The sequence below is a fragment of the Melozone crissalis genome, unplaced genomic scaffold (assembly GCF_028551555.1).
Source record: "Melozone crissalis strain CALT ecotype California unplaced genomic scaffold, PUWL_Pcris_2 ptg000045l_1, whole genome shotgun sequence".
Lineage (NCBI taxonomy): Eukaryota > Metazoa > Chordata > Aves > Passeriformes > Passerellidae > Melozone > Melozone crissalis.
This window is the reverse complement of record NW_026535823.1, coordinates 31,527,848-31,541,575: the sequence shown is the minus strand read 5'-3', so window position 1 is coordinate 31,541,575 and position 13,728 is coordinate 31,527,848. Positions and strand designations below refer to the sequence as shown.

General features: G+C 44.9%; 1 protein-coding gene across 1 annotated transcript in view; it reads right to left on the bottom strand.

Annotated features, from left to right (window-relative positions):
* RAVER2 (ribonucleoprotein, PTB binding 2) overlaps positions 1–13,728 on the bottom strand; it is a 28,128-nt gene that overhangs the window by 5,857 nt on the left and 8,543 nt on the right. Inside the window, exons 2-8 of the mRNA XM_054285511.1 lie at positions 13,111–13,177; positions 11,251–11,720; positions 6,748–6,939; positions 5,099–5,225; positions 4,155–4,237; positions 1,454–1,558; positions 1,122–1,233 (exon numbers count right to left, since the gene is read on the bottom strand). Of these exons, the coding sequence (XP_054141486.1) occupies positions 1,122–1,233; positions 1,454–1,558; positions 4,155–4,237; positions 5,099–5,225; positions 6,748–6,939; positions 11,251–11,720; positions 13,111–13,177 (1,156 nt within the window). The remainder of the gene's footprint in view (positions 1–1,121; positions 1,234–1,453; positions 1,559–4,154; positions 4,238–5,098; positions 5,226–6,747; positions 6,940–11,250; positions 11,721–13,110; positions 13,178–13,728) is intronic.

The window sequence follows — 13,728 nt, the reverse complement described above, 5'->3', positions numbered from 1 at the left end:
ATTTATTACACAGGGTTTGCTGTGGGGTTAATGAGGGTGGAGGAGAACAATTCCAGATCTACTGCACTGCTTTTTGTTCCTTCCCCATCCCACAGGCAAACAGCTCCATTTCAAGCTGATTCAATAAAACCCTGACTTTTCTAAACATTCCCTGTGATAACTTTCTCAGAGCTTCCTGGCATTTTCAAAGAAAAACTGGGAACAACATCCTGGAGGATGCTAGATGGGAGCACAGGGGGAAACCCCACCTCAGCTGGCATTGGGAAGAATTTCTTTCACTGAAAACTGGCAAGTGTTCTCCAAAAGGACAATCTGGGTATTTGGAGGAGCTTTCTGCCCTCCCTGGATGCCTTTTCCCTGCTCCTGGAACTGCCATGGATCAGAGCAGGGCCAGGATTGCAGAGCACAGGGAGCAGTGGAGGAAACAAGAGCAGAAAATCCTGCAATGGTTTGGGCTGGAGGGACCTTAAGGATCATCCATTGCCATGGCAGGGACACCTCCCACTGTCCCAGGGTGTCCAGCCTGGCCTGGGACACTGCAGGGATCCAGGGGCAGCCACAGCTGCTCTGGGAATTCTATTCCTCCCTCTCAATCACAAATTCCTTCCCAATGTCCCATCTAAATCCCCCCTTTTCCAGCTTAAATCCATTCCCTGTGCCCTGTCCCTCCATCCTTGTCCCCAGTCCCTCTGCAGCTCTCCTGGAGCCCCTTCAGGCCCTGCCAGGGGCTCTGAGCTCTCCCTGGATCCTTCTCCTCTCCAGGTGAGCACCCCCAGTATCCAACTGATCCTTCCTCATAAATACTGAGGGCATCAGTGGCACAGAAATTTGCATTCCAAATTGACACCTGTCACAGACTGGCTGCTAAAACTCATTTCGTAATAAAATGAAGGCAAAGAGCAAATTTGTGGTGCCTCTTCAGCAACTCCCATTTACCTGCTTTGAAAAACCCCACAAAATGTCATCTCTAAATAAAAGCACATTCCAAGTGTACCAAACAAGGAATAACTGAGCCAGCAGAGTATTTAACCAGCTGCTTTTGTTACACAGGGAGAAATCCAGGTGCAGAATGTGAGGCTGGGCATTTCTAGTGGTGTGGGATGAAATGAAATGTCATTTACACTTGAGAGCTTCTCCTCGTGCTGCCAGGCCTGAGTTGACTGCTGGCATCACCCCTATGCCCAGCACTGTCTGCAGCAGCATTGCTGGAGGCTCTCCCAGCAAACCTGGCTTCTAAAAGGAAGAAGAGAAAACTGTGTAAATCATTAAAATTATCTGCTCACAGCTACTTTTTACAACTTCCACACTCTCAACCTCTTCAGCTGCACTGAAGGATCACAGAACGTGGATGGGTTGGGTTGGAAGGGAACTTTAGGATCACAGGCACCTGATGCTATAAATGATTTATTTTAGGGATGATGAGGGAGAGGCAGAGCTGCAGGGATGGCCTTACACTGTTTGCCTGCATGTTCTCCATCTTCAGCAGCTGCTGCTGGGGCAGGGGCAGGTGAGCAGGGCTCTGCAGCAGCAGGCTGGACGTGCTCCCCAGCAGTGAGCTCTGACAAAGGAGTAAAACAAGGGTTAGCTGCCAGCCACAGAAACATTTCACACAGCCCTGCTTGAAGAAATTAAACATTTTGAGTTAAGGGAAATAATTTCCTCCACAGAACTCATTTTGCTTCGGCCAAATACCCAGATATGTTTCCACCCCACAACAATCTACATGAAATCCTACCCCAGAGGCATTAAAACCTGACAAATCACAGTGCCTGCACATTGGCAAGTCTATAAAATATTCACATTGCTCATTCAGAATATTCTGGATCAGTTTGCCACCAGAACTGAGCCACTGAATGAATAACTTTGGGGCACCCTCTCCTGACTCTGCCACTGGTATATTCAACATTGTGAGCTCTGGCCAGCTCTGAGGCTTAAAATAAACCTTAAAAGACACCATGATTTATGCTACAGGTCTGGAAGTGCCTGGCAGCATCATCTGCCAGTAAAATGCAGGTTATTCTATAGGTTGTTGTACTAAAATAAACAGACAGGACACTGTGATCATGCCAAGTTCACCCTTTATTGTTTTTATCACCAAACCCAGGGGATGAAGAGTGAAAAACATCTCCCAAATATTTCCAAGCCCTGGCTGTGTCATGGTGGCAGGCTTAAATTCCTTAGAGAAAAAACCCTTCATGACTGAAATATGATCTTCTGGACTAAAGTATGATTTTCTGGGCTCAGAAATGTGGTTTTCCAAACAAAGATGGGCCATATCTAGATCAGTTATGCATCTATTTGCATAGATTGTCTCAGTGATTTCCAGGAGAGATTTTGCAGGGCTGGTTATTGTCACCAGTGCCAGGGGCTGCTCGTTCTGAACTTGGCTCCAGCAACAAAGCAAAGTGGTTCAATTGCAAAACTTTCGGAAATAAAAGAGTGGAAAAATCAGTTTGGTCAGAATCCTCAGGGGAAAGGCTCTGGATTAATCAAGATTTAACAAATTGCTGGATGTCTGAGGAAAACACCCCTGAGAAAGCTGAAAATGCATTATTTTGGAGCAGGATAACTTATAAATAAGAGAAATTAAGAGAAAGATGTTGAAATTAAGGCTACCTCAAGTTGCACAATTACTGGGTGAATAACCTTCAAATCCTCTCCGTTGAACCCTTTTTAAATGATTATTTTAAAATATTTATTCTCATTCTGTTACTTCACAAAGCCCTGAATATAAAAGAGAAACCTGAGACATGCAGGGAGCTAAACCAGCGTGACTGGGGAAGGGTTTCAGTGACAACACTGAATTTCAAAATAAATAAATAAACAAATAAACAAACAAATAAATAAAACAGTGATCTGCTCCGCTGGCTTTAGAGAACACCCCAAAACAAACCACCCAAGAAGAGAAAAATGTGCCTTAGAGAAGAAATTGGGATCATCAAATCCTTCTAAAATTCAGGTGTGGAGCTCATTAAATGACAGGAAGCTCCCAGGAAGGGAAGGAGATGAAACTTTTAAATCTCTGGACAGAGAAAACACTGAGTTGTTTGGCTGCAGCTCTCCCAAGGCAAAAACCACTGGAAAAACCTTTGGATCATCATCAATCCCACTGTTAATTGTGGAAAACATCCCTGGCTCCAGCTGGGAGCACCAAACACTCCCAGAGCCTCCCAAGGAAGCACAGGCTGCAGAGAGAGCAGCAGGAACTTCAACAGACCAACTGAAAATGTAATTTCAGTTTAAAAAAAACCCCAAAGAATTATGTATATTTTATATAGGGCAAAAATAAGCAGAATTTATTTAATTTAATATATTAACCCACCAGTTTTTAGAGGAAAAACAGAAGAGCTCAATATACATAACATAGGGAATATTCCTGCATTTTAGTTGGGTCATTTTAAAGATCTCTAGGCCTGTGTTTGCCAAAAGAACTGCAGAAATAATTGATGCTGAAGGGATTTTATTTTTAAAATGGAAATTTCTGAAATATCAGAAATAATAAGGCCAAGTGATGGACTCCAGTCCCTTGTAGGTATTTGTGTAAATCCCAACCATGAATATTAAATTCAATTTTTGGCCCCTGAGAGCAGCTCAGCTCAAGGCAGAAATTCTGGCTGTGGGTGCATTTTCCCTCTCTCAGTTTCTAGCACAAACCCATCCCAAAGATCCTTCCCATTTTCTCTCAGGAATTCTGGTGCCCATCTGGAATTACAGGAGAACTTGGGGGGTTTATCAGTAAGAAGTAACATCAACAAATCTCTATTTTTCTATGGCACATGCAGCACATTTGGGTCCCTGCAAACTTGAAAATGAAGCCAAGGCTGTTGAACTCATTGGTTTGAATCAGATAAACCATAAAGTCTCTTCTGGAGTGTGGATGGGCTGCTCCAAAGGAAAGGGATGTGCCAGGCCCCTTGAGAGCTCTTTAAAGAGGGTTTTTCTGCCAGTAATGACAAGTTTTGTCTACACTGGCAGGTTTTAAGTCCAAAATTTAGATAAAATAACTCCATTCTGGACAGTTAGCACTGCCTGCTTCCCCATCTCATAACTTTCCTTAGAGCTCCAACAAGAACACAATTTTAGCTTTAAATTCCATAAAATTTTAGAATCTCTCCCCAGATACCTTTTTTGATGACAGGTTTTTTGTCACCTACCTGATGAACTTTATTCAACTGCAAAAACGGTGGCCCAACTGCTGAATTTATGAGGTGAGGTAAGCCTGCAGATGCTCCAAGAACTGCTTAAGAAACACACAAGAAATTAGTGAATTTTACAAATTAGGCAAGTAAAAGTCTTTAGAACTATCCTGTAGTTTTTAATTTGCTTTCCAGAGAATTTCCAAGTGTACAAAGGTCACTGCAAGGGAATGAGGGACTGGTTTAGGTTGGGAAAGGTTATGAAACCTTTTGATGTACAATTACAGAATGTGAGAGCTCCTCCACACCTGAGAGTTTCACTGCTGAGCTGATTGCAGGCTCAGCTTTATCTGAAGTACTTTAAATTCAGATTTAGCTGGAGTGTTTCTGCCCTGAAGTGGTCACTTCACACCCATTTCTGGGTTTCTTTGTAGCCACACTCTGAGCTCTCCCCATCACCTGTTTCTGTTCTGAGCACTTTCACCGTTTGAACTGTGATTAATTAGGGTTTATGTTTATTCACATCCTAATTAGAACACAGAAACGTTTCTGGCTGATGCTGTAATAAATACTCTGCACAGCTGTGGCAGCAGCCAGAAGAATAAAGATTTACATTGGCAACAGGAGAAAGACTCAGGCTGCAAAATTCAGATCTAAAATCAGATTTAAGTTTAACCAAGCCTTGTAAAAGACATTTCTTTCTAAACCCATTTGTAATATGAGTATTCAGAGCCCACAGAGTTCATACAAGGGTATTTGTAGGAATACTGAATTTTCCCCACACACACGAGTGTAGCAAAGCACCCCTTGCTTTTGCTTTCATGAAAGGTGAAATTACCTGCACAATCACACTGAAACACTGTCTGCACAGATTTTAAATATTATTTCTACTTAATTACCCTGCAAGAGCCTTGCAGCACTGAGAGCAGGGTTTGGTTTTGCATTATTTCAGAGCATCTTACCAGGTTTAACAGCGTGGCCACGCAGCTGGGGCTGCAGCAGCATCTGCAGCATTGCTGGATTATTAAAACTTTTCATGATCTGCACTGGATTTGGCTCTGGAAGCAAACCTTTCCTATTGTTCCTCATCTGCAATGAAGAGAGAAAAAGTGTTAGAAGCAAGAAAAAACAATGAATACATTTCAAACTCCAATGGCAATGTACACATTTCATCTGACACAGAAAAACCCCATTTCCTTCCCTGTTTCCTGCTTTTTTCCCCTCAAATGAAACACCTAACAAACGATCCCAACAAAATTTCAAGCACATTTCTTTTTTTCCTTTAACCCCAGAGTTATCAGAACAGGAGAATAAGGAATGTTGCCATGAGTACCATATCATCTCACAGAGCTGTGGCCTGAGCAGGCTGAGGAGAGGGAACTCTGCTGCCTCTCCATGTAACACTGATCACATCCAATTTTCTAGGAAATAATGTGATAAGACATGTGGGTGTAAAGAGCTTTCTTCTACCTCGAGCATGAAATGAACCTATTTCTCCTGCCTCGAAATTTATCTTAAAGCTGACAAATTTCTGCCTCTGTGTTTGAAACCAAGTTTTAGCTCGTCCAATGACTCATTCCCAGTCACTTTTGTTTTGAGCTGGGAAGATTTCTCTTAGAGGAGATTACATTTAATAAATCCCAGAGCTATGTGGGTGCAATTTTGTGGGATTTTATGGATATTTATTAATCTTCTTCCTGGCCATCTTTGCTTGGGAAGGAGGCTGAACTGGGCTGATTATATGGAATTCCAGACTGGTTTGGGTTGGTGACAGCCCTTTACCATGGGCAGGCCTCCAACAGCACTGACCCATGGAATCACAGAATTCCAGACTGGTTTGGATTGGTTAAAGCCCTTTACCATGGGCAGGGACCCAACAGCACTGACCCATGGAATCACAGAATTCCAGACTGGTTTGGGTTGGTTCAAGCCCTTTACCATGGGCAGGAAGCGCTGACTTTACAGAATCATAGAATTCCAGAATGGTTTGGGTTGGTTAAAGCCCTTTACCTTGGACAGGGATCCAACAGCACTGACTCCATGGAATCACAGAATTCCAGACTGGTTTGGATTGGTTCAAGCCCTTTACCATGGGCAGGGACCCAACAGCACTGACCCATGGAATCACAGAATTCCAGACTGGTTTGGGTTGGTTCAAGCCCTTTACCATGGGCAGGAAGCGCTGACTTTACAGAATCACAGAATTCCAGAATGGTTTGGGTTGGTTAAAGCCCTTTACCATGGGCAGGGATCCAACAGTGCTGACCCCATGGAATCACAGAATTCCAGACTGGTTTGGATTGGTTCAAGCCCTTTACCATGGGCAGGGATCCAACAGTGCTGACCCCATGGAATCACAGAATTCCAGACTGGTTTGGATTGGTTAAAGCCCTTTACCATGGGCAGGGCTCCAACAGTGCTGACCCCATGGAATTCCAGACTGGTTTGGCTTGGGAAGGATCCCATTCCATCCTGCCATGGCAGGGACACCTCCCACTGTCCCAGGTGTTCCAAGCTGGCTTTGATAAACCCAAAACGCTCCCCAGGCCCGGCTCCTTCTCCCAGCTCAGGCATGAGGAGCCCATCCCAAATATCCTCCCAGGGATCTCACCATCCTCTGTGCTGCTATCAGGGCTGCCAGGGTGCTCCTGCCCGGGGCTCCAGGGGCACAGAAGGACACCTGGAGCCTCCTGCCATGGATGGTGGCCCCGTCCATGGCGCCCCGCACGCTCTCCGCCTGCTCCGCGCTCTCGTACTCCAGCACCGCAAAGTCCCCGCTGCCGCCGTCCTCGTCCTGGGCAAACTGCAAGGGAACAGCTCAGGAGCCAGGCAATGGGAATTGCAGGAGTAAAGCAGCTCCAGAGCCCATGGAAAATGGGAATTCCAGGAGTAAAACAGCTCCAGAGGCAGGGAATGGAAATTCCTGCAATAGAACAGCTCCCAGACCAGGGAAATGGGAATTCCAGCAATGGAACAGCTCCAGAGCCAGGGAAATGGGAATTGCAGCAATGGAACAGCTCCAGAGCCAGGGAATGGGAATTCCAGGAGTAAAACAGCTCCAGAGCCCATGGAAAATGGGAATTCCAACAATGAAACAGCTCCAGAGCCAGGGAATGGGAATTCCAGCAAGGGAACAGCTCCAGAGTCAGGGAATGGGAATTCCAGGAGTAAAACAGCTCCAGAGCCAGGGAATGGGAATTCCAGGAGTAAAACAGCTCCAAATCCCAGGGAAATGGGAATTCCAGTTAAGGAATAGCTCCAGAGCCAGGGAAATGGGAACTGCAGCAAAGGAACAGCTCCAGAGGCAGGGGAAGGGGAATTGCAGCAATGGAACAGCTCCAGATCCCAGGGAAATGGGAATTTCAGCAATGGAATAACTCCAGGGGATGGGAATTCCAGCAATAAAAACAGCTCCAGCACCCAGGGAAATGGCAAGTCCAGCAATAACAGGTCCTAGCACTCCATGGAAAATGGGAATTCCAGCAATAACAGCTCCAGAGCCCATGGAAAATGGGAATTCCAGCAGTAACAGCTCCCAGACCCCCATGCAAAATGGGAATTCCAGGAGTAAAACAGCTCCAGAGCCAGGGAAACGGGAATTCAGCAACAACAAGAGTTGCCAGCACCCCATGGAAAATGGGAATTCCAGCAGCTGCCCCGCAATATTGCACCTGTCCCTTGCAAGATCCTGCACAGCTGACAGAACCAAGGTTGGTATTTCCCCCAAATCAAGAGGTTCTTTCTGTAAACACTGGAAAGAAGTTGGAAATCACATCTTTATCTATTTGACACTCATGTTTACAGACTCGTGGTTATCTCTTCATGTTATCTGCTCATCCCTTCCATTATCTCCTCCATTCCCACCTCCACTTCCATCCCACCTCAGCCATGGAATGCATTTATCACACACTCAAACAACAAAGCAGCAATGAGAAGCAAACTGTAAATACAGCTGGATGCTACAGCCAGTTTTGTTTTGCAGGATAATTATAAACTCGTTCTTCTTCATTTTTCTCAGGCTGCCATATTCCAAGTGCTGCTCACCAGGGTGCACGACAGCTGCTGAAACATGCAACAATGCAAATTCCAGCAGGATCTGGTGCCTTTTGGGAGCAGGGGAAGGCTGTGCCTGTGGGGAATGCCAAGAGAAGATGCCAGACTGATCAATCAAGCAGACTGGAAAAGGGCTTACGTGGCAAACACTGCCCTGGCCTTTGTGTGCAGACTTTGGGAGAGAATGAGCAGATTTAAATCAAACAAAAAAACAGGCTGGGAAGGGAGGGATGAAGCTTAGGCAAAAATCTCCAGTCCCCAGATGAATGGGGATGATAAACTGACACCAGCTCTGGTGTGGAAGAGACAAAACCTCCTCCAGATTGCACTGGATAAAAACAAGCTCAGCCCCACAAACCTCCCCTGACAACTGAAATATAAATGTCAGAGATCTGGAAGAAAAAGAGGGTGGTCAGATATTTACTGCCTGGCCTCTGGGCACAGCTCTGCAGAACAGATATTTCATACATAAATACATTTTATATTCTATATTTATATTTTATTTTGATACCAGTTTGGGTGCACTGGCAAAGACCTGAGGTACTGCTGAAAAGAAGGGATTGAAGCTATGGAACATTTGTATTTTAGTTTCAGCTGCAATGAAACACAGTTCAAAACTCCCCTAACGTGTCCCAAGTGCAGCCACCAATATTCCTGTAAGGATTCAGGAACTTTTCAAGTTCCCAAGTAAACAGCTACTGAAAAAAGCTCTTTATTCCTATCCAGATCAGGCTGGAGAGCTTTTAGTGACAATTTAAAGTTGACAGAAGAAAAGAATGAGGTTTTCTGGTCCATTTTGTTGAAACAAAGGACAAAACACATTTTTTCCCAATATCCATGTGCAAGTATTTATCTTCAGCTCCTCCTGACAGAATATTTCTGTTGTCAGTAGAGGAGAAATCAAAATGATTTTTTTTAAAAAAAAGTAACTCTAGAATAAGATGAAAAGACCCAGAGTTTATTTCATGAGTTCAGGTAAGAATTTTGGGCAAAGGATTGTGATGAAATACTGCATGAGCTCCCAGCAGAACTAAGGCATGGCAGCACCACAAGAGCTGCATTAAAGTTTTCCAGAAAAAAAAATCAAAACTTTTCTCAGTCATTCTCTATAGAAATTCCCCCCCCACACTGAGGTTTCTGCTTCCCTGTTCTCTCAGTTTTTCTGTCTCTTCCCACCCCATCACATCCCCCCTCTTTGCTTTTTCCACCTTTTCTTGGCTCTTCCTCCTCCTCCTTTCTTTGTCCTCAATTTTCAGGGTGTCTCACTCATAAACCCCTAATTAATTAGCATCCATTCTCTTCCCTTTTTCACCTATCAAATCTGAACTATTTCTTTTCCTGCCTCCACCCTCCTGTATTTTATAGGAACTGACCTAATGCAGACACTCTCCTCGCCCACACCAAGTATTACCCAAGATTTATTATTATTTAAAAGGTAAAAAGTCAATTTTTGAGTGCTTCCAACTGCCAGTCAGTGAAACCCATCTTTCTCCAAGAAGTCTGTTATTCTTTGAAGCTCAGAATTTTTAAAGGATGGTGAAAAATTGTTGGGGGAGCTGATAACAACCCCAGATTATCTGACAGCTGGGGAAAAAAGCCCTGAAGGAAAAGACTTTAAAGGATCAATCTGTTGAGCTAATGAAACAAAGATTGAGCAGGAGACCTGAGTCCAGCATTTAATACCTTCTTACAGGAGGAAAATAATAGGGAGCAAAAGCTCCTTAGTGCAGGCATCAGTGAGGTGAGGCTGAAGGCAGACACATTCCCAGGCTCCAGACCAGAACAGGCAGGAATGGGCAGAGTTAATTCCAGTTTATTCATCTCCTGGTGGATCTGGTGTAAGGATTTCCTGTGGCCAGGTACAGATTGCTGGGGCTGGAAATGAGCCCTAAGGAGGGGAAAGCCTGCAGGAGGTCAGGCTGCAGATCCTGAGGGATTTCTGCTCCCTGGGCTGGGAATCTCTGGGTGCTCACCCCTCAGGCTGAGCCCTGAGCAGCCTTAAAGAGACTCAAGGGACAAAACCAACACAAAATCAGCCCTGCCACTGAAATCTGTGTGACTACAAGGAAAGGTTTCCTTCTAGTGCTTGTTTATGATGGTCTGTCTGTGCCACTTTGATTTGTGGCCTCATCTCACAAGCCACAGGGACGAGAGGAAACCTCTGCACTAAAAAGGCAAGGATCTTGCAAGGATCTTCCCAAGGATCTTGGGAACCACCACTTCTGTGCTTCCCAGCTTTCCAAAGGATGTGGCACTTCTATCCCTGGCAACAGGCAAGAACCCAAGCCTTCCTCAGTTAGGGAAAATCAAGTTAAATACTAATATATTAATTATATGATGTATTTTGCATCATCTGAACTGTTGCACTTGTGGTATCCATACACTCTGGCTGTCTTTGAGCAATAAAACCTTCAGCAGTATTTACTTCAAAAGCTCTCAAAGATCAAACTATTTTCAATAAATGATATAGAGGGATGTCCTCCAAACATTCTGCTGGTATTTCACTGGAGTGCTATCCTGCAGAATTCCCAGAATTCCCAGAGAACATGGATCACAGTGCTCACCCAGAGCAGTTCAGCATCACTGCTGGGGTGATATCCTGCAGAATTCCCAGAGAACATGGATCACAGTGCTCACCCAGAGCAGTTCAGCATCACTGCTGGGGTGATATCCTGCAGAATTCCCAGAGAACATGGATCACAGTGCTCACCCAGAGCAGTTCAGCATCACTGCTGGGGTGATATCCTGCAGAAATCCCAGAATTCCCAGAGAACATGGATACACTACACATCCAGAGTACTTCAGCACCACTGCTGGAATGCTATCCTGCAGAATTCCCAGAGAACATGGATCACAGTGCTCACCCAGAGCAGTTCAGCATCACTGCTCCCATCACTGTGCAGATGGCACAACAGTTGATAGGAAAAATAATAGGAAAATAAAAATAAATAAGAAAAATAGGAAAATAAATAGGAAAAATAAACTGGAAGACAGCAAGAGTGAAGTGAGGCAATGCTGCAACCCCAGCCCTGGTTTTCCATAGGACAGGAAGCCAGCCTACCTGGCAGAAGACAGGTTTGTACTTCAGGGAGAAAGCCTGGAGCAGCTCCTTGGAATCAGCGCAGTCTTTTTGCAGTTTATCCACACAAAGGCACTTGGAGTGAATGAGGTTTGTGGTGAGCTGGTTCACATCCATCCACTGTGCAAACAGAGTGCTCTCCTCCAGCTGCTTGCCCAGGAGCTCCAGCCTGGCCTTGGCAGCAGAGTCTTTCTTCATGTACTCCACGAAGCCGTAGCCCTTGGAGCGGCCGGTGAGCTCGCTGTACACCAGGAAACAGCGCTCCACGTTGCCATAGGCACGCACCAGTTCCTCAAACTCCTCGATGCCCAGGGAAGGGGGCAGGTTGGTGATGCACAGCAGAGCATCCGTGGGCTGCAGCTGCACCGAGATCTCCTTGCCACGCAGGCAGTGCTGGTGGAACCTCCTGATGGCGCTCTGAGCCTGCTCCCCGTTCAGCAGCGTGACAAACGCTGCAGGAGAGAGCACGGGGACATCAGCCAGCCCAGCTGGGCTGCAGCCACGCCTTCCCTCCCCTGGAACCACAGATTCACCCACAGATCCAACAGGTAAATGTATCTGCTACAGATAATACCTAAAATCTCAATTGAACATCATGAGCAATTAACTCAGTGACTATGCTGTGATGCTCACAACTTCACTACCTATAACCCAACCAATTCTGTATCGGGGGAACAAAATTAAATATTCTACTAGCAGACTGTTCTTTACTAGATTAAATATTATACTAGCAGACCATTCCCTCCCCTGGAACCACAGATTCACCCCACAGATCCAACAGGTAAATGTATCTGTTATAGATAATACCTAAAATCTCAATTGAACATCATGAGCAATTAACTCAGTGACTGTGTTGTGATGCTCACAACTTCACTCCTTGGAACCCAACCAATTCTGTATCTGGGGAACAAAATTAAATATTCTACTAGCAGACTGCTCTTTACTAAATTAAATATTCTACTAGCAGACCTCTCCCTCCCCTGGAACCACAGACTGACCCCAAAGATCCAACAAATAAATATATCTATTATAGATAATACCTAAAATCTGTTCAATTATCAATTGAACATCATGAGCAGCTACCTCAAAAAGTGACTATGTTGTAACGCTCACAACTTCACTACCTGGAACCCAACCAATTCTGTATCTGGGGAACAAAATGAAATATTCTACTAGCAGACTGCTCTTTACCAAATTAAATATTCTACTAGCAGACTGTTCTTTGCTAACTTAAATATTCCACTGAAGTGGAATACACACATCACAGATTCCATGGAATCTCTTTGATGACAACATCCTCAAGCTCTCCCTTTGGGGTTAACAGATCTTTTTTTGGGTTTTTCAGTCCACAGGCATTTCACACAGTCCCAGACTGGATCAGGGTGGCAGGGACCTCCTGCTCCTCAAGCAGGGTCACCCAGATGGGTTCCCAGGATCCCAAGTGATGGGGATCTCTCTGGACACCCTACAGCAGTGCTGGGTGACCCTGGCAGGGCAGAAGTGTCCCCTGATGTGAGCAAACTGCAAATGCAGCTGGGGCTGGGCAGGTTTTCCTCTCAGGCACCTGGGGTTTGTCCCAAGAGAGGCCTCAGGGCCAGTTTTCCAAAGGAATTCAGCCACCTGGGGTCAGCTCTGTCCCAAAGGGACACTCACTGAGGAATGCTCCTGAGAGAGACCAGAGGGGACCAAAAATCAGATCAACACCACAAAGTTTCCAGCTTTCACTGGCTTCAGTAGCAGGTGACAAAAAAGGCACTGGGGGAGCCAGACAAGCTGTGACAGTCCACACAGCACTTGATGTCCCTCACAGAATTGAAATAAATGGAAGTTTGAAGTTCTCACCTGTTCTTTTATTCCTGTCCACATAACAGTACTTGATTTCATAATCTTTAAACAAGTCATGGATTTCCTGCAAGGGAAGAGTACAAATAACATCACATAAATAAGTCCCCAAACCAAGCAAGTGGATAAATTCATCCTCATTTCAAACAAAACCAAAAACTTTCCCAACAAACAGAAAATTTCACCATAGAAACACTATCAAATATTTGTTTTTAAAGGAGTTGGTTACACATTGCTGCAGCCATAAAAAACTGGCTTGCAGAATTTGATTAATTTGCTTTTCATTCTCTGGAGTGACATAAACACAAAAGGCTGTCCTGTAACTGTCTTTTGATAAAGACAAATAACATCACAGCTCATTAAATAGCAAAACCCTCTCCATTTCTCTGAAGTACAACTGGCATAGCTAAAATGCCACATGGACAAGGAACACTGGCAGCATCACATCACCAAACTCGCTGAGGGCACAATGCTGCCCCAAAACCCAACAGTTGCTTTGGTGTCCTGCTCAAGTTCACTTTAATAGATTTTCACCCTTAATAATGGATATTCTTTCACCCAGCAGATAATTGTGGCCAGAGCACCCCCTGGAAAGTATCCTCTATCAATTACTGCACA